General features: G+C 40.5%; 1 protein-coding gene across 1 annotated transcript; it reads left to right on the top strand.

Moving 5' to 3' along the window:
• Window positions 1-76: 76 nt before the first annotated feature.
• Window positions 77-22,067, top strand: Mtch2 (mitochondrial carrier 2). The gene is made up of 13 exons (XM_051184288.1): window positions 77-283; window positions 3,352-3,436; window positions 3,584-3,690; window positions 8,536-8,562; window positions 8,749-8,811; window positions 10,588-10,645; window positions 11,066-11,117; window positions 12,074-12,133; window positions 16,627-16,720; window positions 17,822-17,869; window positions 18,690-18,757; window positions 19,850-19,925; window positions 21,859-22,067. The coding sequence occupies exons 1-13, from the start codon at window positions 197-199 to the stop codon at window positions 21,943-21,945; spliced, it is 912 nt and encodes a 303-aa protein (XP_051040245.1). The 5' UTR covers window positions 77-196; the 3' UTR covers window positions 21,946-22,067.
• Window positions 22,068-25,303: the final 3,236 nt, after the last annotated feature.

Below are 25,303 nucleotides of genomic sequence, written 5' to 3'. Positions count from 1 at the left end.
GCGCGCCCCACCCATCAGTCCCGCCCCGGGCGCCCCCTCGCGAGCGCCTGCCGTTTCTTTGGGCGGGACAGTGGGCGGGGCCTGAGTGGGCGGTGCGCCGCGGGCGGGCTAGTGAAGCCGGCGACCCCGACACGTGATCTGGAACCGGCTGTGTCGCTTGGTGACTTGGTCTGTCCGTCCGTCCGCGGGTGCCATCATGGCGGACGCGGCCAGTCAGGTGCTCCTGGGCTCCGGTCTCACCATCCTGTCCCAGCCGCTCATGTACGTGAAAGTGCTCATCCAGGTATGAGTCGTTTCCCTGCCCTTCCCCATCAGCGTCCTGTCGGTCGCCACCGCCCTCGGCGCCTGTGGATTGGCTCTGCGGCACAGGCCTTCACCCTCCGGCGAGGCTGCCCTTTCCTCCCCTCGGGGACAACTTCCACGGCCTCGCGGCTCCTCTCGGAAACATCCCGAGGCTCGCCCCGGGCAGGCCCGCTGCCTCTCCGCAGCCAACTGCCACCCTGCCCTTCCTTGCCCGGTGGCTCTTCTCAACTTTGTTTTTCCTTCCCTGAGGTTGGTCCTGGTCGGTCGCCACCGAGGACTTCCCAATCCTTTCCTTTCCCTGTCGCCCCTTCTGAAATTGACATTCACCTCACCTCGTCCTCTACTCTTCAAACTCAAACTCGAGACGTGAAATACTCATCTAAGGACAAATTTGAAATTCTAGAAAGCCAGCATCGTATTGTCTTTATTCGCTTTTTCTTTCTATTTTGCTGCTTCTACTTCTGTTTCGTTTAGAGATTCTAACACCAGATACCCGGATATACACAAGGAGCGCTTTGAGAAGTGATAATGAAGTCAGATTTCCTAGGGATCCATTGAGCGCTCTCTCAGCAGCCCATGTGGTTCATGACAATGAAAATCACATTGGTCAGAGCTGGAAATCAATTCTGCTTAAAGGGTTTAGTGAGTTTAAACAAAACATCACACTCCCCGGTGTCTCTTGCCTGCCTCCCTTTAGCTTACCTTCTAATCTGCTTTAGACAAGTTCTTACGTGATATTTTATGTTCATGGGTAAGGAGGCCTACTTTTAGCTAGGGATCGTATTTTCAGTTGCTGTTATAAGATTCCCAGTGATGAGCAGGCTGTGTTTTAGGCATCTATTGATAGTTGACATACTTACCCCATGCCTGTGTCACGGAAGGAAGCAGGCCTTAGAAATCCGGTCTTCACTGTCTGAGGCTCTGAGAAGGACTAATATATGTTCAGTTTTTTTGTAAAAGTTGAACTGCAAAGAGTGAAATCTTTGTCTAAAACAGGCACGTTTGGAACTTATTTTCATGAGATGAGTGACAGCATTTTGCAGTACATTTATGAGTCTACTATTCAATAGTTCTCAAAAGGATGATTTTTTTTTTTTAGTGACAGTGTTCTTACCTCAACAATTTGATAACCTAAATTCTGATTTCCCAATATCCCTAGTGTTGCCAAGTATCTCAGGGTTTGGTGAAATTCCCAAAAACTGTTTTAAAAGTTGGCATGGTAGCATTTTTCTGTAAGCTCACAGGGGGAGTATTAGCACAAATGAAGGAATTGAAACAATTGAGAACCCAATCTGTCCTACTAATTGTTTGGAGTTTTTTTTATTTGTTTTTTTTCCCCAAGTATCCCTTTGGCACTACAATTTCTGAATATATTGTGTAAATAAAATGGCAATCATTAATTTTATGATGTTCTGTATATTGCTAATGAGTCTGCATTTAACATAGACCTAGCTTGTAATTATTTTCCTAAGTGAATTACCTAGCTGTATGCATTTGACTTTGTTGTCTAGTTAACCATATAAGCAGAGAGTGAATATTTTCTCATGTTATTCAAATATAAAAATGTTAAACTGTGGTGGTGGCGCACGTCTTTAATTCCAGCACTCAGGAAGCAGAAGCAGGTGAATCTCTTGAGTGAGGCCAGCCTGGTCTACAGAACTAGTTCCAGAACATCCAGGGCTACACAGAGGAATCCTGTCTCAAAAAAATCAAAAAATAAAAAAGAATACTTGTCAGCCTTATCAGTAAACTAGGCATTCCTGATACAATGGCTTCCTTATTCTATTTTAAGATTGATAATCTATCTTAATTACATGGTTTACTCTGTAGACTTCAACTCAAAGGATAACTTGGAGTTGATTGAACCCAGTCTTTAAACAACAATACAAAAAACTGATAAGGGTAGTACTTTACCAAAACCGTAATAAACATAAACTGGCCTGGGCATTGGTAGTGCAGGCCTTTAATCCCACACTCAGGAGGCAGAGGCAGGAGGATCTCTTGAGTTCAAGGACAGGCTCCAAAGCTATACAGAGAAGCCCTGTCTCAAGAAAAAGAAAAAAAGAGAAAAAAAGAAAAGAAACAAACTGCATTTTTATTTGTAAAAATTATGGGGCTAAGAAGGTAGTTTGCTGGTAGAGACATGGAGCATAAGGATGGACATTGGTGTTCATTTCAGCACCAAACACACACACAAAAAATGTGAGCCTAATTTTTTCTTTCTTTTTTTTTTTTAAGTAAAATTTTTTGGGGGGGGCTAAACTTAGAAACATTTTAATATCATAAGGAAACCTAAAAATTACATGTGTATTCTTTTTTTTAATTTTTTTAAAAATTTATTTTATATAACAAAGTCCATTTAAACGAAAACAAACATTTGTAGACAATATTTGGGAATTTGGGCATTGTTCTTTCCAAACTACTTCCTGCTGGTAAGGGGCGCTGTCATGGGGGATTCGAAGAAGATTCAGAAATCCTGGCTGTAGTCTGTAAGGCTGCTTTGTCCAGCTGTTTTGAATGTAGGATCAGCTTGTACTCTGTTTCAGGCGGTCTGGCTTGATCAAACCACATTAGTCTGGAAGGAATCCACATCTTTTCATTTTCTGTGGAAACAAAAATAGAAATCCTTTTCCCCAGTAACTTGTCCTTGAACTTAAATTTTGGAGTCAAAGCATTTTTTTTTTAATTTAATTTATTATTTTACATGTCGATTCCAGTTCCCCCTCCCTCCCTCCTTCCCTCCCTTTTACCCTCTTTGCCCTCTCACATGCACTCTAACCACCCTCCCCTCCCATCCCCCCACCCCAATTCCATATGTAGGGGAATGCCATCCAGTTGGGGTCATGTAGATCTGACAGGTCATGTGAAGTAGGGACTAGGGCTTCTTTCCTGTCTCTAGATTAAGGCAGTTATCCCTCCATGGTGGATGTGTTCGCAAAGTCCTTTTGTGCACCAGGGATACATCCTGAGCCTAATTTTTTCAAGACCTTGCAGCCCAAGTATTCCTGGGGTTTTACTTAATGCTGATGTATTCCTTTGTTTTTAAAGGTGGGATATGAGCCTCTTCCTCCAACAATAGGACGAAATATTTTTGGGCGACAAGTATGTCAGCTTCCTGGTCTCTTTTGTTATGGTAGGTGCCTTTGATTTATTTGGGATGGATGACATTGGAGACTGGGCTGGAGTAATTGAAGGAAAATACATAGAAAGCCTGCTGCCTTGAGATTTCTTGTAACTGTGTTTTGGGACTAGAACCTAAATCTCTGACTTGTGTTTTTAGCTCAGCACATTGCAAGCATCGATGGGAGACGTGGGTTGTTCACAGGCTTAACTCCAAGACTATGTTCGGGAGTCCTTGGAACTGTGGTCCATGGTAAAGTTTTACAGGTAAGAAGAAATCAATTAATGTTCTCATAACTTTTGGTTGCCTTTTATGCATAGTTTATTTTGATGATAAAGTGCAATTTCAAAGATAAAACTTATAACCTGGCATTTCTTTCTCTTGAAAGACATTTTTTCTTTATTGATTAACTGTTTAACTGATTGATGGATTTCCCTGTGAATCATAGACTGGCCTCAGACTTGCTTAGTAGCCTAGGCTGGCCTTAAATTTGATTCTGCCTTCGAAGTGGTTGCTCATATGCTTGTTTTGAAAATATTTTCTTGAAATGCCCACTCTTCCCCAAGAAACTAAGGGAATTTGTGCAATTGACTTTGATATATGTGACCTTTTTACTTCAAAACAGATTCTAAATAGCAATTAGTTCCATTCACCTGTACAGTTTTGAGTTATTTTTTAATTTATTTTTATTTATTTATTTATTGTAGGGGAAGGAAGCTGAATAAAACACTCTTTTTTTTTTCTGGAGTTATTTTTTAAATTTTAGTATTGTCCTAATGACATGTTTCCTATTAACAGTATTGAAAAGAAATGAGCTGCTGCTAGGCATAGTGGTATGTGCTTGCAATCCTAGCATTTAGGAGGTGGAGGAAGAAGGTTCATGAGTTCAAAGCCAGGCTCAGTTACATCCTAAGTTATAGGCCAGCCTGGCTGGGCTGCATAAGACTTTGTCTCAGAAAGAAAAGCAAATACAGTTGAGGTAGCTCGTCAGTTAAGGATGCCATAATGACTTAAATCAGATTCCCAGAACTCACATAATAGAAGACAAGAACTGGCTCCTACAAGTTTTCCTCTGATCTTTTTGTATGTGTTTGTGAGACAAATAATAAAAACAAATTTAAAAAAGAAAAATGAGCTTAACAGCTGAGGTGCAGATCAGTGGTAGGGTGCTCACCTATCATGTACAAGGCTCAGGTTTTAATCTCTAGCACCTGAAAAAGGGTAACTTAATAGGAAAAGAGCCTAAGTCAGGGGTGATGGCAGTTTTTCACAGTGTGGGTCATGGCTGTATGGATGCTTGCCTCACTAGTTGTCTATTTTTGTTTTTGTTTGATTGTCTATGTATCAGGGTTTCTGTTGTTGGATTTGGTTTTGTTTATGTGTGATATGTTTGCATTCGTGTGTGTGTGTGTGTGTGTGTGTGTGTGTGTGTGTGTGTGTGTATTTGAGCAAATGAGTTATGGTGTACATTTAAAGGTCAAAGTATAACCTCTAGTGTGGTCCTTACATTCCACCTCATTTGAAACAAGGTCTCTATTCACTATTAGATACACCAGGCTAGCTGGCCCATAGGCTCTTGGGGAATTATTTTTCGGCCTCCTATCTCTCTGTATGTAGGTGCACAAAGATTACAGATGGTGTGTTGTACAGATGGTGTGTTCTTGGGAGTCTAACTGAGGTTCTCATGTTTGTGTAACAAAGGCTTTACCTATTCAGATGTCTCCCTAGCATTGTGTATGTGTTACATTGCATATTAAATTTTTTTTCATTGTATCCTTTTTTATTTTTTTTATTATTTTGAGGCAGGGTTTTGCTATATAGACCAGACTGACCTTGAATTCCATCTGTCTTTGCCTGTGGAGTACTGGGATTTAAATGTGTGTGCTACCACACCTGGCCTCATTGTAAGCATTTTTAAAACTTAAAAACAAAAAACTGATCAAAGCATGTAATAAAGTATTTTTGGAAGCATCAGTTCTAGGGCCCCGTGCTAAAGGTTCCTCCCATCACAAATGTCATGCCATGTGCTGGGTCTCAGGGCCTGGTGCCAGGTATAGATTGGTAGCATGGCAAGGAAAGTGGTCTCAGGCATATTGTGCAAGCTGCTCTGGGCCTTCTGTAGCTTCTATTAGGTGCTGGTCCCATTTGACTCAGAGTGCTCAAAAATGGTGAAATGCTGAGCAGCCAGGCCTGTTTATAGTGTGCACATCTGCCCAGATGGGCTCAGATGCTGGCTTGTAGGAGGGTGTTGGGCAGCCTACTAGAGCATCTAAGGCTGAAAGGGTTGTAGAAGTTGTTGCTTGTCAACATTGTGAAAGGTACTCTTAAGGTTAGGGACGTTCCCAGAGGTTTTATAAACTTGAATGACCCAGCTGAAGTGAGCAATTCCTAAGTTCTAAATTTGACCACTGTGGGGCTGGAGAGATGGCTCAGAGGTTAAGAGCACTGGCTGTTCTTCCAGAGGTCCTGAGTTTAATTCCCAGCAACCACATGGTGGCATACAACCATCTGTAATGAGTTCTGGTGCCCTCTTCTGGTGTTCAGACAGAACACTGTGTACATAATAAATAATAAATCTTTAAAAAAAAAAAATGGCCACTGTTTCTACGAGACTTCCAGCATCCTAAATGCCTTCCTGAATAAGCCTAGCTTCATCAGGACCATGGTTAGCATTTTATTCCTTTGTGCTTTGCAGCCTTTCAAGGGCTGAACTTTACATTGTACACGGAAGGCAGCCACTAATGAGACATTCCAGGTCCTGGTAACAGGCACCTAGCTTGAAGGTGCTGAGCTATGCCTGAGATCCCCTGGACACAACACATATAGGTAGTAGTTGTCCTGGGAGAAATATGTGGACCCGGGTATTTAAAAAAGCCTGCAGAGCTGAGGACAGAAGGGGAGCAGTGGGTTGCAAGATATGTCTTCAAAAAGACATGTTCCCAATCTGAAGGGGAAAGGTGTTTTTAGCAAAACCTCAATCGTTCAGTTTTATCAGTAAAGTCTTGGGAACCAGAAACTGAGGTGAAAGCCTGCTAGCTCAGAGAGGCAGAAAGCACCCAGCTGACCTTCCTTCTCAGCCATGTCAAACTGTCCTCAAACTCAGTTTTCCTCCCTTCTACCTTCTATGCATCTGTCTGACCTCCTGACTCCCTGTTACCCTCTGGTTTCTTTTCTTGTTCACTTCCTGTCTACAATATTCAAGCAAGAAGCTTGAATATTGGATTAAATATGTGTGCTAAGTCTGAGACACACCATAACTAGAAACAGGTTTTTCCAGTAAATAACGAAATCACTGGGTTCACAGTGTGATCAAATATCCTACCACAGAAAAGCCCATACCCTTGGTTTCTTGGGCCTTCTGCCCACTCCTGCAGGCATAACCCAAAAGTCTTGTGTATCCTCATATATTGCCTAACAACAGATAAAGCATTGTTCCTACTGTATTCTCTAAGCCATAGTCAGGTGGGAAGACTCAAGGATAGACAATGTCATTGGTTGCCAGGAGTCTGTGTCGTACAGGCCTTGGTGATGAGGAGACTATTTGGGGAGGGGAGCAGGGAGGGGAGTGAGGGTTAGGGCACAGTCTCTCTGTGTGGTCTTTGGCTGTCATGGAGCTCTCTGTGTAGACCAGACTGGCCTCTGATTCACAGAGTTCCCCACTTCTGTCTCCTGAGTGTTGAAATTAAAGTTGTGTTCCACCACATCCAACAGTAATTCTTTTTACAAAAGAACATATTGCCTGTTTTTTATCTTATAAGAAAATAAAACCAGGGTATGTCTGTAAACTGTAGGTCAAGCACTTGGAAGGTAGAGGCAGGAGTAAGACTTCAAGGTCATTGTTGATTATAAGAGCTGTCTCTAAAAGAGGAAGAGAGAAAAAGAGGCAAAGAAAATAATGTCATCTATGAAGCATGCATTCTCCTGGCCCATTTTTCTATGATCTTCCCCCCACCCCCAAATAAGAGCTCACTATGTAACCCTAATTGTTCTGGAATTCACTATGTAGACCAGACTAACCTCAAACTCACAAGAGAACTGCCTGCCTCTGCCTCCTGAGTATATTTTCTGTTTCTAAAATATACCAGAAGCTGTATTTCCTCTTGGGGTTTTCTGATAATCACATTCTCTTCTCCAAAAGAAAACTGTCTTAATTATTTTAGAAGCAGTTACATACAAAAGTGGTATTCAAACTGAGTACCAATTCAATTCTATGTTTTTAAAAGAAAAGAATCTTGCCCTAATTTGGTATTTCTGCTTTCTCCATGAGAAGAGTAGGAACTGGGCTATGGTTTTAACAATTCCCTATTAAATGTGTATATTTAGTAAATGACCTTGGGGGCATTTGTTGTTAATTACTGTTAATTCTACACATGCACACCTTGTTTTTCTTTGCGTTACCAGGGATTGAACCAAAAACTTAAAAGTGAGGGATTAGGGCTATTTAACTCAGTTGGTAGAGTGTTGTCTGTCATGGACAAAGCCTGGATTGTATCCTCAGTACTACATAAACTGGTGTGGTAGTGTATGCCTATAATCCCAGCTGTTGGGAAGTACAGGCAGAAGGATCAGAAGTTCAAGGTCATTGTTGGCTTTGGCATGTTAGGTCAAAGCTAGGGGTTGGAAAGATGGCTCATTGGTTAAGAGCACTGACTGTTCTTCCAGAGGTTCTGAGTTCAAGTCCTAGTAACTACATGATGGCTCCAGTTATCTATAATGAGATATGTTGCCTTCTTCTGGCCTGCAGACATACATGCAGGCAGAACACTATATTACATGAAGCCCTGTCTCAAAAAAGAAAAAAAGTTTCATAAGACAGGCATTGTAGCACCAGCCTATGATGCCAAGACTTGAATGGCTGAGGCAGAAGGATTACCTTATGTTCAGGGTCATCCTGGGCTAAGTAACTAGATTTGCCTAATTCTTCCAGATGTTTAATATGCTCAACTTTGCAGTAATAACACCTTAAAGACATTTATTTTAAGCTGATTAATGTGAAGTAGAATTTGGGAGGTTTGCAAAAGAAAATCGGTGCTTTTCATTTTCTGTCAATACCTTCTCTAACAGGACACATTAGTAACTCTAGTTATCCTTTATTTCTGTTTCTTCTGTAGCATTACCAGGAGTGTGAGAAACCTGAGGTATGTTGAAGCTGCTTTCTACATGAACCCCTGTCTCTGGCACATTCTTGCTGTTCCACCCTCCATAGAGAAAAGCCAGGATTTTTCCTTTCATCTAAATGGCTTGGTGGCTTATGGGGTAGCCATGAATTTCAGGACTTTGTATTTAAAACCATAAAGATTTCTGTCTTTGTTTTTGATTTCCAGGAGGTAGTACCTGGAAATGTACAAAAGGAAGGCTCATCTTCCTTTGACCGAGTTATCAAAGAGGTAAGAGATAAATTTATCCAGTGTTAGGGAACCAAGATCATGAGTCCTGTGTGCTTCCAGGTCCCTTTCCAAGTGAAATGGAATCTTCAGATTAAATTGAGCTTTACTGTCTAATAACTCAAAAGAAGAACATGGACTGCCGTTGGGAACAGTTGCTGCTCACTCTTGTTAAAATTGAGGCAATTTTTACATTAGCTCTTTTGTGTGTGTGTGGGGGGGGGTGCTTTGCTTGCTTGTATGCCTGCCTGGTACTTGTAGAGGCCAGAAGATATTGTTTATAACTGGTATCACAGAAGGTTGTGAGCTGCCATATGGGTGCTGGGAGCCAAACCTAGGTATTCTGGAAGAACAGCCAGTGTTCTTACCCACTGAGCCATCTCTCCGGCCCTTAATTTTATTCTCTTTTATTATTTATTACTTATTTAATAGTCTATGTTGTATCCCAAGGTGGCCCTGAACTCAGTCCTCTTGCCCCAGCTCCCCCACTGTGGAATTGCAGGTTGCAGGAACATAACCACCATGCCCAATGTTGAAAACATGCAGAATAACAGGTGGTAGCACACGCCTTTATAATCCCAGCACTCTGGAGGCAGAGACAGGTGGATCTCTGAGTTTGAGGCCAGCCTGGTCTACAGAGTGAGTGCCAGGGCAGCCAAGGCTTCCCAGAAAAACTCTGTCTTGAAAACCAAATAAATAACCCCCCCCCAAAAAAGAAGATGTAGCAAGTAATTTTTAATTTTTATTTTTTAGTTATTTATTTTATTGAGGTAGAGTCTAACTATGTAGCCCTGGCTATCCTGGAATTCTCTCTGTAGATCAGGATATCCTCAAATTCACAGAGATCTGCCTGCCTCTGCCTCCCGAGTGCTGGGATTAAAGGGTGCACCATACCCAGCACACAGAAGTGTTTTATGGTGGTTCCTATTCATTCAGATGCTTTTGTGGTATTATATGGTATTACACTGAGGCTGAAGTGCTCCTGTCACTTGAGTCTCATCCCCATGCTTGGCTTTCAGAACCTCTCTAGGCTGGAGATGTGGCTTATTGGTAGAGCTTTTCTAAAGCTCAACAAGGTTCCTTTCCCATACAATATAATTCTGATTCCTGGACCCTAAAGATAATTTAGGATATGTGCTCTGAGGTGCTATGGTTAAAGGGTTGTTGTCCTTAAGATGTCGGTACATATCTAAAGCCTAACATCTGTCTAGTGTGGACACCAGTTTCTTTGAAACCTATCATCATGAGAGGAAGTGAATAATCAAATGCAGGCCTCAACTAGACCTGATGGTTCAGACCTGAAATCCCAAATACTTTGGGAGGTTGAAACAAGAGGTCTGCTTAGTCTACAGAGTTAGTTCAAGGGCAGCCTAAAATAACTTAGTGAGACAGACATGTATTAAAAAAGTAGTAAGGGGGCCAGGAATATAACTTATTAGTAGAGCATTTACCTAGCATGCATGATGCCCTGGGTTTAATTCCCAGTACTGCCAAATGAGTGAATGAATCCAGCTCTGGTAATTTTATTCATGTGCATGGGATTGGAGAAAATAACAAGTCTCTTTTTCAAAAAGTTACAACAGAAGGTTGAATTCCATGAGTGGTATAACAAAATGGCAAGATATTACATTAATTCCATTGGAACTAGCTTCTTGACTCCAAAACAGGAAAGCTTTGGGGCCTAGTCTTTTGCCCTGTACTGAATGTCCACCCACATTCCTTACAGGAATATGAGTGTTGTTTATTTAGATTTCAGAAGTGTGTTTTGATTATTTCTAGACAACTCGAGAGATGATTGCTCGTTCTGCTGCTACCCTCATTACACATCCTTTCCACGGTATGTTTGCAGTTGATAGCATAAAATAATCTCATTTCTTTATTCAATAGCTTGATCTTTCTTTAGCTTTGCATAGGTATTGACTGCAAGACTCTGCCTTTATATTCTTTTTCCAGAGAGCAAAGTGTTTTTAGATGAAAAAAGCTTTTAGGGTTATCAAAATAAATCTCAACATAATTGATGGGTTTTGCTTTAATTAAAAAAATTTGTTTTCCCTTTATTTTGGCAGAGGAGGGGCAGATGACCCGCAACATATGTGGGAAGGTCAGATGACAATTGGGAATACATTTCTCTTTCTACAACTTAGGTTCTGAGGATCAAATTCAGGTTGTAGGGCTTGTCAGCAGACATCTTTACCAGCTAAGCTGTCTCACTGACTCTCAACATAGCTCTTAAAACAGTCTTGTCTTTGTCCTGCAGTGATCACTCTGAGATCTATGGTACAGTTCATTGGCAGGGAGTCCAAGTATTGGTAAGTGGGGTTTGTTTTTCTATTTATATTATGTATGTATGTGTGTGTGACTGCTTGTCTGTATGTTCACCCCATGCAGTCAGTGCCCTTAAAGGCCAGAAGAGGTATTGGATCCCCTGAAATTGGAGTTAGAAATATTTGTGGGCTTCCATTTAGATGCTGGAACCTGAACCTGGATCCTGCAAGAGCAGCAAATGCTCTCAAGCACTGATTATTCCAGCCAAATGCACTCTATAAACTGTATATACTACATCTGTCATAGTCTTTTTGGTTTGGTTTGGTCTTCAAAGACAGGGTTTCTCTGTGTAGCCTTGGTTGTCCTGGAACTCACTCTATGGACCAGGCTGGCCTCAAACTCACAGAGATCCACTTGCCTCTGCCTCTGAAGTACTGGGATTAAAGGCATGCACCTAGCCCTTCCATAGTTAACTCCTTCACCTTTTTTTAAAAAAATGTGTGTGGGTGTTTTGCTTTATTGTATGTCTGTGTACCTCATGCACATCTGGTACCCACAGATGCCAGAAGAGAGCATCAGATACTCTGAAACTTGAGTTAGACAGGGGGTTGTAAGCTGCCATGTGGATGCTGGAAATTGAGCCCAGGTCCTTTGGAAGAGAAGCCAGTACTCTTAACAACTGAGCCATCTCTCTAACCCAATAGCTTCATTTTCTAATGGAATTTAACTACTTTACAAGAGTGAACCAGTGCTAGAAAATTGTAAGGAAAGGAAGTTATAAATTTGACTTTGTCAAAAGTGATCATTAACCAGGTGTTATGGGGTGGGTATACCTGTGGTCTCAGGTCACTTTGGGAGGCACAGGGTAGTAGTTCAGTGTCAGCCCCTACATAATAAATTTAGGCCACCTTGGGCTAAATGAAACCCTGTTTGGGGGGAGGTATGAAATTCCCCTCTCAAAGCTTAAGTGATTTTAGTGTCCTTTCCCTTTATTGCCTAGCGGGCTGTGTGACTCCATATCAACCATCTACCGGGAAGAAGGCATCGTAGGATTTTTTGCGTAAGTAAATGCTTGTTGAGTGTTCCTGTAAGTGATTTGTTTCAGTAGAAAAGCTTTCTTGGAAAATAAGAGCAATATGTCTATTTCATTTTAGGAAAAAATATTCTCTCAGGGTTTACTTTATGTTATGCTGTTTATAGACCTCTACTGACTTAAATTTCTCATTGTAAAAATCCCTTTGCTTTTTTTTTTTTTATATGCTTGAAATAACGATTTTTGTTTTTTTTTGTTTTTTTTTTTGGGGGGGGGAACAGGCTTTGTCTGTGTAAACAGTCTTGGAACTTGAGATCAGGCTGTCCTTGAACTCACAGAGATCCATCTGCCTTTGACTCCCCAGTGCTGGAATTAAAGGGATGCACCACCACCGCCCAGCCCCTTTTACATGTTCAGTGTCTCCATGATTGATAGGTGCCAAGCAATCTACCACTGAGTTGTACTAGTATTCCCAGATTCCTTTTTCTCTTCTTTCTTTTAATTGTTATTTTATGTGTATGGATGTTTTGATTGCACACATGTGCAGAAGCCAGAACATGGTGTCAGAGCCCCTGGAACTGGAATTACACATGGTCGTGAGCCACCATGGAGCTGCTAGGAATTGAATCTGGCTCCTCTTGATGAGCTATCTCTCCAGCTCCTAAAAGAAAAAAATAATTTTTTGAGTATCATAAATAGTCTGACAAATAGAAAGGATAGCTTACCATTACTCCCTTTTAAAAAATGTATTTATTTGTGTGTGCAGTGTGCACACATGTATGTGAGTGCATATGTATGCCATGTGCATACAGTGCCAGCAGTGGTCAGAAGAGAAAATCAGATCCTTTGGAACTGGAGTTATAGGCTGTTGTAAGCAACAATATATGGGTGCTGGGAACTAAACTAGGGTCTTAGGCAAGTAAATGTAGGTGAACTTTTTTTTCCCACCTGCTAGTTCCCCAAATAACTGACAGGGAGACTTAATGTTAACTATAAATGATCGATATCTAGGCTTATTACTCACTAGCTCTTAAAACTTAAATTAACCTATTCCTGTTAATCTACAGTCTGCCATGCAGCTTTACCTCTCTTGTATCTTGCACTTCCTATTTCTTCCCTGTGTCTCTCTGGCAACTCCTCTGACTCTGTTCTTCTTCCCAGCATTCTCTCTGCCCCTATATAAAATCCTGCCTAGCTTATAAACCAATCAGCTTTTTGTTAACAATGATAACAACACATTTTCACAGTATACGGAAAGATTATCCTGTAACGAGTACTGTTTTTCCGCCCGCTGCCTGGTATTGTCCTGCCGCCACGCCGCCAGCTCCAAATAATGTACAGAGACTCTGTATTAGATATAATCCTGTTGGCCAGTTACTAGTTGCTTATCAGCTAGCTCTATCTTAATTATTAACCCATTTCTATATATTTGCACGTGGTCTTACCGAGAGCGGAGGAATGGCAGTTCTGTTCTATCCAGGCTCTCCATCTTGACTCCTCCTTACTACTTCCTTTTCCTCCTTGTCTCCTAGTCACTCCTCTCTTCCTTTCCTATTGGCCAACAGTGCTTTATTTATTAACCAGTATGAGAAACATACACAGAATGACATCTCCCATCATCTCTTTTCTGTCTAAATAAAAAGAAGGGTTTTAAGCTTAACATAGCAAAATATATAACACAACAGTTATTAAGAATCACAGTTAACAATATTAGTCCATTAACATTTAGCAAGATTAAAATAAACTATTCTATCACCTATCCTATATTTGTGAGTCTAAAGTCATATATGTAACTTATCTTTAAGCTTAACTAAGGAAAACTATAACCATAACTATCTGTCTTCAACTCCATCAAAGACCACAGAAGGATAATATATAAGCTCTAGAAATGACAGAGACAACTCACTGCCTGGTCACCCGAAGTTCTTTTGTAATCTTCCATCTTCAGCCCATAGGCCATAGTGTGTCTGGCAGACTCTTCAGCAAAGCAGGAAACTTTAAACTGTCTTCTTGTATTGGCAGCTTGTCCGTCACTTTCCTCTGTGTCCTGTAGACTGTCTGGCAGACTCTTCCATGAAGCAGGAAATCTATAGCAATGTCCATCTTGAATCAGCAGTCACTTTTCTGTGGGTCCTGCATGTCCAGTTTATATAGCATAAAGTCAAACAGTCCAGACAAGAGCAGTATCTTGTCCAAATGGCTAGTCTTGCCATATTGGAAGCAAACTCCATAACGAGTTTCTTTAATGTCCATCTTCCTTTCTGACGCAGGTGGTGTTGCCAGGAGCATTTATGTCTCACTGTCAAGAAAAACCCTAAACCATTTTAAATGCCATATTCTGTAGGTCTTTGAAAGGTTTGAAGGATGCCTATCTATCTTAAATACATCTCTGTATATCTAGAAATCCTAACTAACTTAAGTTTTTACTATTATGGGTAGCTATCTAAAATCTGTACTAAATTATACATTACATTTCTGAGTTATATAAACACAACATCTAAACAAGAGGAGAAATATACTTAATCATAAAATTGACCTTAAATTGTATCAATACATGAAAATCCATTCCAAAACAAAGTATCCATTTCTATACCATAATTCCCTTTTTACCTTTAAAAAGAATTGGCTGTAATTATTAACCATTTATAACCAATCCCATTTAAATGAAAACAAACATTTATAAACAATATTTGGGAATTCTACTTCCTGATGGTAAAGGGTGCTGTCATGGGGGAATCCTAAGAAAACGCAGAAATCTTGGCTGTAGTGTGCAAGGCTGCTTTGTTGGCAGCCACGTTGGGCGCCATTTGTAACCAGTACTGTTTTTCCGCCCGCCGCCTGGTATTGTCCTGCCACCACGCCGCCAGCTCCAAATAATGTACAGAGACTCTGTATTAGATATAATCCTGTTGGCCAGTTACTAGTTGCTTATCGGCTAGCTCTATCTTAATTATTAACCCATTTCTATATATTTCCACGTGGTCTTACCGAGAGCAGAGGAATGGCAGTTCTGTTCTCTCCAGGCTCTCCATCTTGACTCCTCCTTACTACTTCCTCTTCCTCCTTGTCTCCTAGTCACTCCTCTCTTCCTTTCCTATTGGCTAACAGTGCTTTATTTATTAACCAGTATGAGAAACATACACAAAATGACATCTCCCATCATTATCCCACAGCAGGCAAGATCAGTAAGTGATCTGAACCACTGAGCCATCTTTTTTAGCCCCTGGTCTCATTTTAAAAAAGCATTGATGAATCTGTAATGTAGCTGAGTTTTTAGTGTGCTTGCCTAGCATGCAAAAAGCTTTAGGTTCAGTCCCCAGCACATATAAAACTGGGCATACTGAGCTATGCCTATAATCCTGGCACTCAAGAGGCAGGGATAAGAGGATCAAGAGTTCAAGGTTATCCTTGTATATATAGCAAGTTTGAGGCCAGCCTTACCATGGAAAAATAAGGATGGGGAAAACAGGCTGAATAGATGTTTATTCAGGAAGAAATAACTTACAACAGAGACAGATGACCGCCAGCAGGTTCCCATCCCAAAGATGCCTCTGGATGCTATCTGCCTCTGACCAGGAAACAAGAGAGAGTTCAGGGGTCCCCGACCCCAGACCTAATTCTCCTAGATCAAGTCTGCACCTGTCCCTACTCCCCAATGGGCGTGATCAGTGCAACAGGTTCGGGCAGGGTGAATATCTCACTACAGAGCCTATATGAGAAATGAGTAGCACTGGGACTATTACATTGCAGACAGAAGAGCAGAGTTTGCCAGTTCTATCACTTACAAGAACTACCATGCAGCAATGCCCTTAAATGTCTTTTTTCTTTTTCTTTTTCTTTTTCTTTTTCTTTTTTTTTTTTTTTTTTTTAAGACCTAGTTTCATGTGCTCCAGTCTGTCCTGGAACTCTGTATAGAGCAAAAGATTACCTTGAACCCCTGCTTCTGTCTACTGAGTTGCTAGAGTTACATGCATTGGCCACTACACCCAGTTTATATAGTACTGGGGAATCAAACTTAGGGTCTCATGCTTCAAGCACTCTTATCAACTGAGTTACATCCCTAGCCTCTGAAACATGCTTTTGATATCTGTGTTTGGATCATTCTCACTGTGTTTTGTTGTTTGTTGGTTGGTTTTGGTTTTTTCCCCCTCATCTTTTGCCCTTCCAAATTTGAGTATCAAATAGTTTAGTAAACTGTGTTAAGTCTCCTCTGCAAAGCACCTTGGAAATCTTAAGACCTCCCTGTTGTGATTATTAATAGTAAAGTGAGCCATTGGCTATAGTTCAGAAGGTTATAGCTGACCTGTATTCTAAAAGTGGGAACAAAAGTCATTACAGGTCAGCATTAGTATAGCTATTAACCAGAATGAACTTGAAATGAGGGCTACATTCTGGGGTATCTTGATGCCTGTTCAGTCCCCCAGAATGGTTTTAAATCTCTTAAACTTTGATAACTGTTTGTACTGAGTAGACTGTTTTACTGATCATAGTTTTTTGCTGTTTACTATGTCTTCATGTAGGGGTCTAATTCCTCGCCTCCTAGGTGACATCATTTCCTTGTGGCTCTGTAACTCACTGGCTTATCTCGTCAATACCTATGCACTGGACAGTGGGGTAGGTTTTTACCTTGGTAAAACATGCTGGTGAGGGCTTTCTTTGTATTCACCTTGCAGCCATTTTAGCTCTAAGTAAGGTGACAGTTTGTTGTATTTGCCAGATAGACATTATATAGTAAAAATAATCATTTGTTTTTTTTTTTAAGTCTGGTCATGTGACCCTGCTATTTCCTATAGAGAGATCATCTAGACATTCCTTCAAGTCTAACTGAGTGTGCCCATGGATCTAGCCCTGATTATTGTCAGGGCTTTGAGGTTTTTTTTTTTTTTTTTTGTGGGGAGGTGGGTATCTAATTTTAGAGCACATACTACAAGGAGACTCACTGTTTAATGTGCTGTGGGGTGTTTTCCACATCTTCTGGGGTATTGAAGGGGCTCCTAGAAATCTCAGCCTCAGAGGTTTTGAGAGTCTGAGTTATCTTTTGTGTATAATGTAAACAAGATTTCCCACTTTATCCATTGCATTTTCTTGTTTTCCAAATATTGAGGCTAGTACATTTCTTCCTATATCATTCTAATGTGATAGGAATTTGTCAGTATTGATTGATGAGAGCAATGAATTGGGAAATCTTTTTTATTTTGTGTATGTGGTGAGCTATCTGCATATATACCTACTGGCCAGAAGAATGCATCAGATTGCATTATAAATGGCTATGAACCACCAAGTGGTTTCTGGGACTTGAACACGGGGGACCTCTGGAAGAGTTACCAATCTTCTTAACCACTGAGCCATTTCTCCACCCCTGGAAATCTTTTGGAAGGGTCTCACTATGTCAGTCATCCTGACTGCCAGTTTTTTGTTAAGATGGGGTCTGACCATGTAGCCATGGTTTACCTGAACTCACATAGATGAGGCTGGTCTTGAGATCCACTTGTATTTGTCTCTCAAGTGCTAGGTATAAAGCATGCACCACCATGCCCAGCCTTGACTAATACATTTTTTTTATTCATTCTAGCTGTTTTGTTTTTATTCTTAAGCTTCAATTTATTTCTGTCAGGCTGATAATTTAGAAATAGAGTTTATTGATGTCCTTGTGAGTTTCAACTTACTATCTGCTTTGTGTATGATTTGTTCTGATAGAGGCTCTTCCTGTTTTAGGTCTCTACCATGAATGAAATGAAAAGTTACTCCCAAGCTGTCACAGGAGTAAGTTTCTTAATCCTCTTAATTTTCCAGGAATAGTTGGTTGATTTTTGTTTTGGGGGGCAATCTTTTAAATCTGGCCTATTTGATGACTGTTCTTAAGCTGCTAGATGTCTCCCTGGAAATATCCATCAAATCACTCTTTCTCAGAGGTAATAATATTGTTGCTACCTCACAGAGTAACATTTACGATGTGTGTGTGTTACTCAGCTTTCACAGGGGAGTAGGGGCAACTGCACATTGTGTCCTTCACATCCCACTTTGAAAATTGAACCCTTTGTACTCATGTATTTATTTTGTGTAGTGGGAACATGCATATGCCAAGGCATGCATGTGGAGGGAGGTAAGAAGACTTTTGGGTGGGAGTCAGTTCTCTCCTTCCACTCACTGTGTTGTTTCTGAGGACTCAACTCAGGTCATCAGTGTTGGCAACTTTTACTGTAACTGAGCCATCTCACCTGCCTTGGAAAACTGCTTCAGCCTCCCATGTAGTTGAGATGACTAGCACTCATTATTACACCAGTTAAAAATGGGGCTTCTAAAATAGTCCCCGTAGTGCTTAAGTAGTTTACTTTTATTTGACTGAAATCTCCTTCCTAGGATAAGAAGAATCTCCTGGCCTTTTGGATATAGAATTATGTTGTGGCAAAAGAAGTGCCTCTGGACTATAAAAACTATGTAAAAGCATTCCAAGATTGCTGAGAATGCAAGACTGCTGTTGGAATATTTGAGCATTGTAGCATTGGCCTTTGAGGAGAGAAAAGGGGAATAATAATCATTGTGAATGGTTTGATAACTCAGCTGTTTTCTTGATGTTTTGCAGTTCTTTGCCAGTATGTTGACATATCCCTTTGTGCTTGTATCTAATCTTATGGCAGTCAACAACTGTGGGTAAGTCCTTTTTTGTTTGTTTGTTTGTTTTTGTTTTTTGACTGGTACATGTGGAAGCCAGAAGTAATGTGTTGGGGATCTTCTGAGATGGCTCTCCATTTTATTTACAAAAGTAGAGTGTCTCACTGAACCCAGAGCTCACCAATTATCTGGTCTAGTTAGACAACTTGCCATGGGGATCATCTGCCTTTGCCTACTAAGTGTAAATTATAGGAAGTATACAGTATGCAATCTTAACCCATTCAACAGTTAAAACTGCACAGACATTCATGTAGACAAAACAACCATAGACAGAATTTTAAAAATAAATAGTTTTTTAAAAAAAGTGGTTATGGGGGCTGGAGAGATGGCTCAAAGGTTTAAGAGCATTGGCTGTTCCAGAGAACCTGAGTTCAATTCCCAGCAACTACATGGTGACTCACAATCATCTATAATGAGATCTGGTGTCCTGGTCTGGTGTACAAGCATGCATGCAGATAATAAACAAAATCTTTTTTAAAAGTGTTTATGGATTATACTCAGGAGAGTGGTCAACAGTGTTTATATCTGTTATCATTTATTGTAGCTAGATTCTTTATGAAGAGAGTTAATTTAAAAATCCCTTTTCTGAGCTGGGCGATACTCTGGAGGCAGAGGCAGGCTGATCTTTGAGAGTTGGAGACCAGCCTGGTTTACAAGAGCTACTTCCAGGACAGCCTCCAAAACTACAGAGAAACCCTGTCTTGAAAGCCAAAGAAAACAAAACAAAACAAAAAAAAAAAAAAAAAAAAAACCCTTTTCCCTGGAATGTAAAAAATTAATTTAAAAAAAATGAAAAAAAAATCCCTTTTCCCTCATAGTCATATAGTTGTTCATTTATTCAGTAATGGAAAAGATAAATGTATCACAAAGTAAAACTAAGTCATGATTCTGGGAAGGAGTTCAGTAGGTGGTACAGGACTTTGATCCTAGCACTCAGGAGGCAGAGGCAGGCAGATCTTTGAGTTCAAGACCATTCTTTGTCTCATTAAAACTATCTTGGGGAACAAATACTGGAAATTTTTGCCAAAAAGTCTCTTAAATCTTTGTAAGTAACTATCTTTTTAATTTCAGGCTTGCTGGTGGATCACCTCCTTACTCCCCAATATATACTTCTTGGATAGATTGCTGGTGCATGCTACAAAAAGCGGTATTTTTATTTCTCAGTTTGTTTTTATTCTCTTAAATAATGTGTATTGAATCTTGATATTAACTCATTTTTTAATTACTAATCAATGTAACCTTTATAGTGTTGTCTATGTCCTTTGAACATAATAGTGTAACGTGCTTAGAAATTACTAGCTGGGGGCTGAGCAGTAATGGCGCATGCCTTTAATCCCAGCAGTCAGGAGGCAGAAGGTCAGATCTCTGAGTTTGAGGCCAGCCTGGTCTGCAGAGTGAGTTCCAGGACAGTCAGGGATGTTACACAGAGAAACCCTGTCTCAAAAAAATGAAATTACCAGCTGGTGTAAAGAAACACAAATCCCTACATGTTAACCATAAGCCATTTGAGTGATTGAATGAAAGTTACAAATAAAGTCCAGATAGATAATTCTGCTAGTTATGTAAGTTATAGCCTGATTTCAAACTTGACTTTATTTTGGTGCTGAGGATTGAACTGAGGACCTCATACATACTAAACACATTCTCTTTGCATTGAACCCAGCAAATTTGCCTTTCTGTAACTCCTCAGAACCTTTTTTATACTTCTTTTTCCAGTTAGATATGAAGACTGAAAATAAGGCATTACTTAATGTATTGAACAAAATTTTGTCAAAGTGATACTAACAGAACTGGTTGTTTGCTTCCTGTTTTGTTAGTAGGATACTTTGTCAAAATTAGTTTGTGGTTATTGCTGAGGGTTATATAATTGACCAAACATTTTTGATCAATCTAGACAAAGTTATATGAGGAACTAAGATAATGGATGGGCTGTCCACAGACTTTAGCATGGAATCACTTAAAATGGCCATCAGTTTACAGATGGTTTTGAGTGGCAAGCACTTTTGAAAGGATTGCAAAGGAAGGATATAAAGGAGCTCTTTGTTGCATTACTTCACAGAGCCCAGGATACAGACGAGAAAGGCTTTGTTCATAGAACTTGGGCTCCCCAAGACTGAACTCTTAATGAAAAGGTCCAGTTGTTGCTATGGTTACTTTTGCTCACTGTTCATGCCAGCTGAATCCAAGCTAGAGTCTTTGAATGAGTTCAGTATAAACTTACCATAAATGTTGTGGGTTTCCTTGTCAGTTCTACACCCCTGTCTTAGGTTTTAATTTGTTTACTATTATTGTTTTGTTTTTGCTTTCTGCCATCTTGGGGATCAAACCCAGAGCCTTCTAAATAATAGGCAAGAGCTCTGCCACTATGCTCCATTCCCATAACTGTTTTTTAATTCCTTTTTGTGGTGTTGGTCATTGAACCTGGGGTCTTAAACAAGTGTGGGAAACATTTCACCACTGAGCTCTTTTACTATTTTTATAGGACACTCTTCTAGTGTGATCCCATTTCTAACTAATGCCCTGTTGTAGGAGGAAAGAACATAGAAATCGGATCAAGTTGTCAGACAAACTTTATCTGGGAAACCACTGATCCTGTGTGTGCTTAAGAAATAGCAAAACTGTATTAATCACCTGCAGTGTATCATATAGCATGCTAAGCAATTCCCACAACATTCTCAAAGTAGCCCTGTGAAGATCAATGCTATTCTTTACACTGCTGTTTCACATAATAAGAGAAGCTTAATATTCTGGATAGTGGTGGCTTATGCCTTTAATCCCAGCACTTGGGAGGAAGAGGCAAGCAGATCTCTGAATTCGAGGCCAATTTGGTTTACATAGTGAGTTCTAGGACAGGCAGAGCTACACAGAGAAACCCTGTCTCAATAAAACAAACAATAAAAAAAAAAGAGGAGTTTAATGAAAGTTTTGTAACACAGGGTCACTCAGTCTTACTGATGGGTCCATGTTTTGTCCTAGTCATTTTAGTCACATGTAGAAATGTATCCTGTTTTGTGTGCTAATTTAGATTGGCCACTTTCCATCTTCATGCTAGACTTTATTTCTGTTTTTTTCTTTTCCAGGGAAATATGAGCCGAGGAAACAGCTTGTTTTTCCGGAAGGTCCCCTTTGGGAAGACTTATTGTTGTGACCTGAGGATGTTGATTTGAAGATGTGGAGCAGGGACAGTGACATTTCTATAGTCCCAATGCACAGAATTATGGGAGAGAATGTTGATTTCTATACAGTGTGGCGCGCTTTTTTAATAATCATTTAATCTTGGGAAAATGGAGGTGATTGGTGTCTGCCTTTTTTGTTCTTTTTCCTAGCACATCATTTACCACTGGTGTTCCCCATTAGTTATTTGAATGAGACATTTTTTTCTCCAAATCCTTGTTTTAAACAGAAAATAGAATTATTTTCCTAAAGGAACAGGCAGGTTGTCATGTTGATTTGTGTCTCAGGTTAGGGCTTTGTCAAATAAAGAATAGAATCCCAATAAGAAGGAAATCATCCTATAATAAATTAAGAAGGCATACCATGTGGGAGTTTATGAATTACCTTGAGTAGATAGATGCTAGAAAGTCAGCAGCAACTGCCAGTCTACCTCCCACCATGCTTCCAAGAACTTGACCCATCTTATCTCTCAGTGCTGCTGAGTTACTGTAGAAGATTTCTGCTGAAGTGTCCATGCCTTCTGTTATTCTAGAAGAGAAAATTGTCACCACCAACAAAGAAAAGTTACAAAGACAGTTACAAAGGCTTAATTAAGTAAGATTTGGAAAGGAAATATGGCCTTTCACTCCAAAGAAGCTCTTGATTTCCTGTAACACAAGAAGCAAATACTGCAGCACAACAGTAGCCCTAAGTGCTCAGTACCCTAAGGTCCGTCTTCACTACAGTCCCATTGCCTACACACGTGTGCTCCTAAGTGTTTGTTTCCCTTTTGTTACTGCAGAAGATGAGTAGCTTGGTTTTTATTTCTGATGATACCCTTGAAAAGTGTATTTGTAACTCATTATCTGGTAATGTGGATCAAAGTCCACATGGTTCCTAGGATATTGCCCAGCCTGCATGTCAAACCCTCAGTTAGGCATGTTAAAAACACTTATTGGAGGAAAATCACTTTCAAAGGAAAATTTTCAGCTCAAGCATAGAGCTCCTATTTACTCAGGCCTTTTAACAGCAGGTTAAATGCTCCTAAGATGAGAAAGCCTAAACTGTTGCTTGTTTAAGTAATTCACTGGTTCTTTGCCAAATGAGTAAGCACTGAATTTGCTGCTTTTAGACTTCTATCAATGCGGCAGAGGCCATGATGTTAGGTAGTGTGAGCATGCAGGGTCTTCTCCCACTTAGGGTTAGGGGTACAACCTGAAGCTCACGAATAGCTTAGCTTGGAATGTCTTTGTCAAAAGTACTTTTGTCTCAAAACTAATGTAAATTTTATATTCTATTCAATATTATCTGCATCTGTTTTAATATAAAAAGTGTTTTTGCATTACCTACTCTTTTCTCCCAAAAAACATCAAGTAAAGATGATCTAGGAAAATGCACTATGTTTATCTTGTGGCTTCTGTGCACAACAAACACCGGGGTGTTCTGAAAACCTTTCTGGCTGTTGAACTAGTCCACCAGCAGAGGGCAGCAGGACTTTGGTCTTGCCTGTGCCTTTTGACCTGAATTCCCCATGGTCTTAGATTGCTCACTGAAAATGAAAGTCTATATAGGGCTGAGTGCAACTCTTTTGTGAGCACTTACCTAACAGGAACAAGTGCCTCATTTCTACATCTGATGTCATATAAATTGGAGCAACAACTAGGGAATATAGGCAGAAAGGTTGGGAGTTCACAGATCACCCTCCATTACATAGCAAGTATGAGGCTAACATAGATTACATTTTTTAAAAGATGCTGTCTCTATAAACAAATAGTAGTGGGCATGATGGCACAAGTCTTTAACCCCAGCACTTGGAAGGCAGAGGCAGGCAGATCTACATAGTGAGCTGATAGCCAAACAAGGTTCCATAGTGAGACCATCTCAAAAACACAATAACTAGTTCAGTCATTTCAATCCTGCTTAATTCAGCTGTGGGTTCAGTTAGGGGTCCTATAGTCCCTTTGGTATATCATAAAGTGTATTAAACTTAAACATAGAATTCTGAAGTTTAGCATGGTTGTGTATACCTATAATCCTGACAACTTGGGAAATTGAAGCAAAGCAAGTCACAAGCTTGAGGGCAACCTGGGTTACATAAACCCTGAAATAAAACAGTCATGACTCATGCCTGAAATGCCAACACTCAAAAGGCTGAGGCAAGAGAATAGCTGAGTTCCGGGACTCTACTACCCTGAAAGGGCTGTCTCAGTGGCCTGGGGTTCTCTGTTGTCAGATAAGCTCTATAGCGTCTTAGTTTGTCTTTGACTCTGATCCTTCCACCTCAGCCTCCCAGGTCTGGGATCACAGGCATGGACCACAGCTGGCTAAAAATGACCTTGGTTACTTCAACTGTCCTTAGCATTTGTTGGCATTCCAAGTATGGAATACCGAGCTCAGTTCCTTATTGGGTTTTCTAGAAAAACTAACTGGAGCAGGCTGGAGAGTCCTCAGCAGTTAAGAGTCATTTCCAATGGACACAAAAATAGTCCATTAGAAAACAGCTGCCCTAGTAGCAGTAAATAATGAGTTTAAGTTACTACTGTAGCAGGTGACTGGGCAGGAAGAGAATTCACCTTGCCAAACCTGCCCTGGCAGTATCTCAATTTACATAAACTGAGGTTCAGGGGAAGCCATCCTGGAGTGTCAGACATGCTCTCAACCACCAAGGTGTTTTTAGTTTGCCAGGATTATGACATGCTGAGGAAAAAAACCAGCCAGTAAACCAAATATGGTGTAATCCAACCCTCTTGAGGCGAAGACCTACACTTGCAGTCCCTGAGCCAGAGGAAGCCTCTCAGCAGAGTGAAAACATCTAAGGGATCTTGCCCCCACAGAATAATAAATGAATAAAGTCACTGGCAGCAGGCATGGTCACAGTGTAGATTATCATAGTGGTTTATGTAAGTGAAACATACTACACAGCAGTCAGAGGGACCCACATGCCTAATACACTTATACACTTATATAAATAGCATTTATACCATAGCTTTTAAATTTTCTTCCTATTTATTTGAAACAAAGTTCTACTATGTACCTTTCTTTGCTGGCCTGGAACTCACTGCATAGCTGAGAGACTGGCCTTGCACCTGCAGAGCTCCACCTGCCTGTGCTTCCTGGGATTGAAGGCATGCAGCACAGTGCCTGACTGATTTTTTGTTGTTGTTGTTTTAAATTTTATATGCATTGATGTGAAGGTGTCAGAGTCCCCAGGAACTGGAGTTACAGAGTCACAGACAGTTGTGAGCTGCCATGTGGGTGCTGGGAACTGAACCCGGGTCCTCTAGAAGACCAGCCAGTGTCCTTAACCACTGAGTCATCTCTCCAGCCCCTGGTGCCTGACTCTTTAAAACAAACTAGTTAGGAGCTGAGTGG

This window comes from Phodopus roborovskii, unplaced genomic scaffold, assembly GCF_943737965.1.
Source record: "Phodopus roborovskii unplaced genomic scaffold, PHOROB, whole genome shotgun sequence".
NCBI lineage: Eukaryota > Metazoa > Chordata > Mammalia > Rodentia > Cricetidae > Phodopus > Phodopus roborovskii.
The sequence above is the reverse complement of the archived record's forward strand: the minus strand, read 5'-3'. Positions and strand labels throughout refer to the sequence as shown.

Excerpts from the sequence above, each read along its gene's own strand:
- Mtch2 (XM_051184288.1), top strand. The coding sequence starts at position 197 with ATGGCGGACGCGGCCAGTCAGGTGCTCCTGGGCTCCGGTCTCACCATC. Across the intron at positions 3,691-8,535 it reads TCCATGGTAAAGTTTTACAG|CATTACCAGGAGTGTGAGAA; the intron begins GTAAGAAGAAAT and ends TTTCTTCTGTAG. Across the intron at positions 10,646-11,065 it reads CATTACACATCCTTTCCACG|TGATCACTCTGAGATCTATG; the intron begins GTATGTTTGCAG and ends TTTGTCCTGCAG.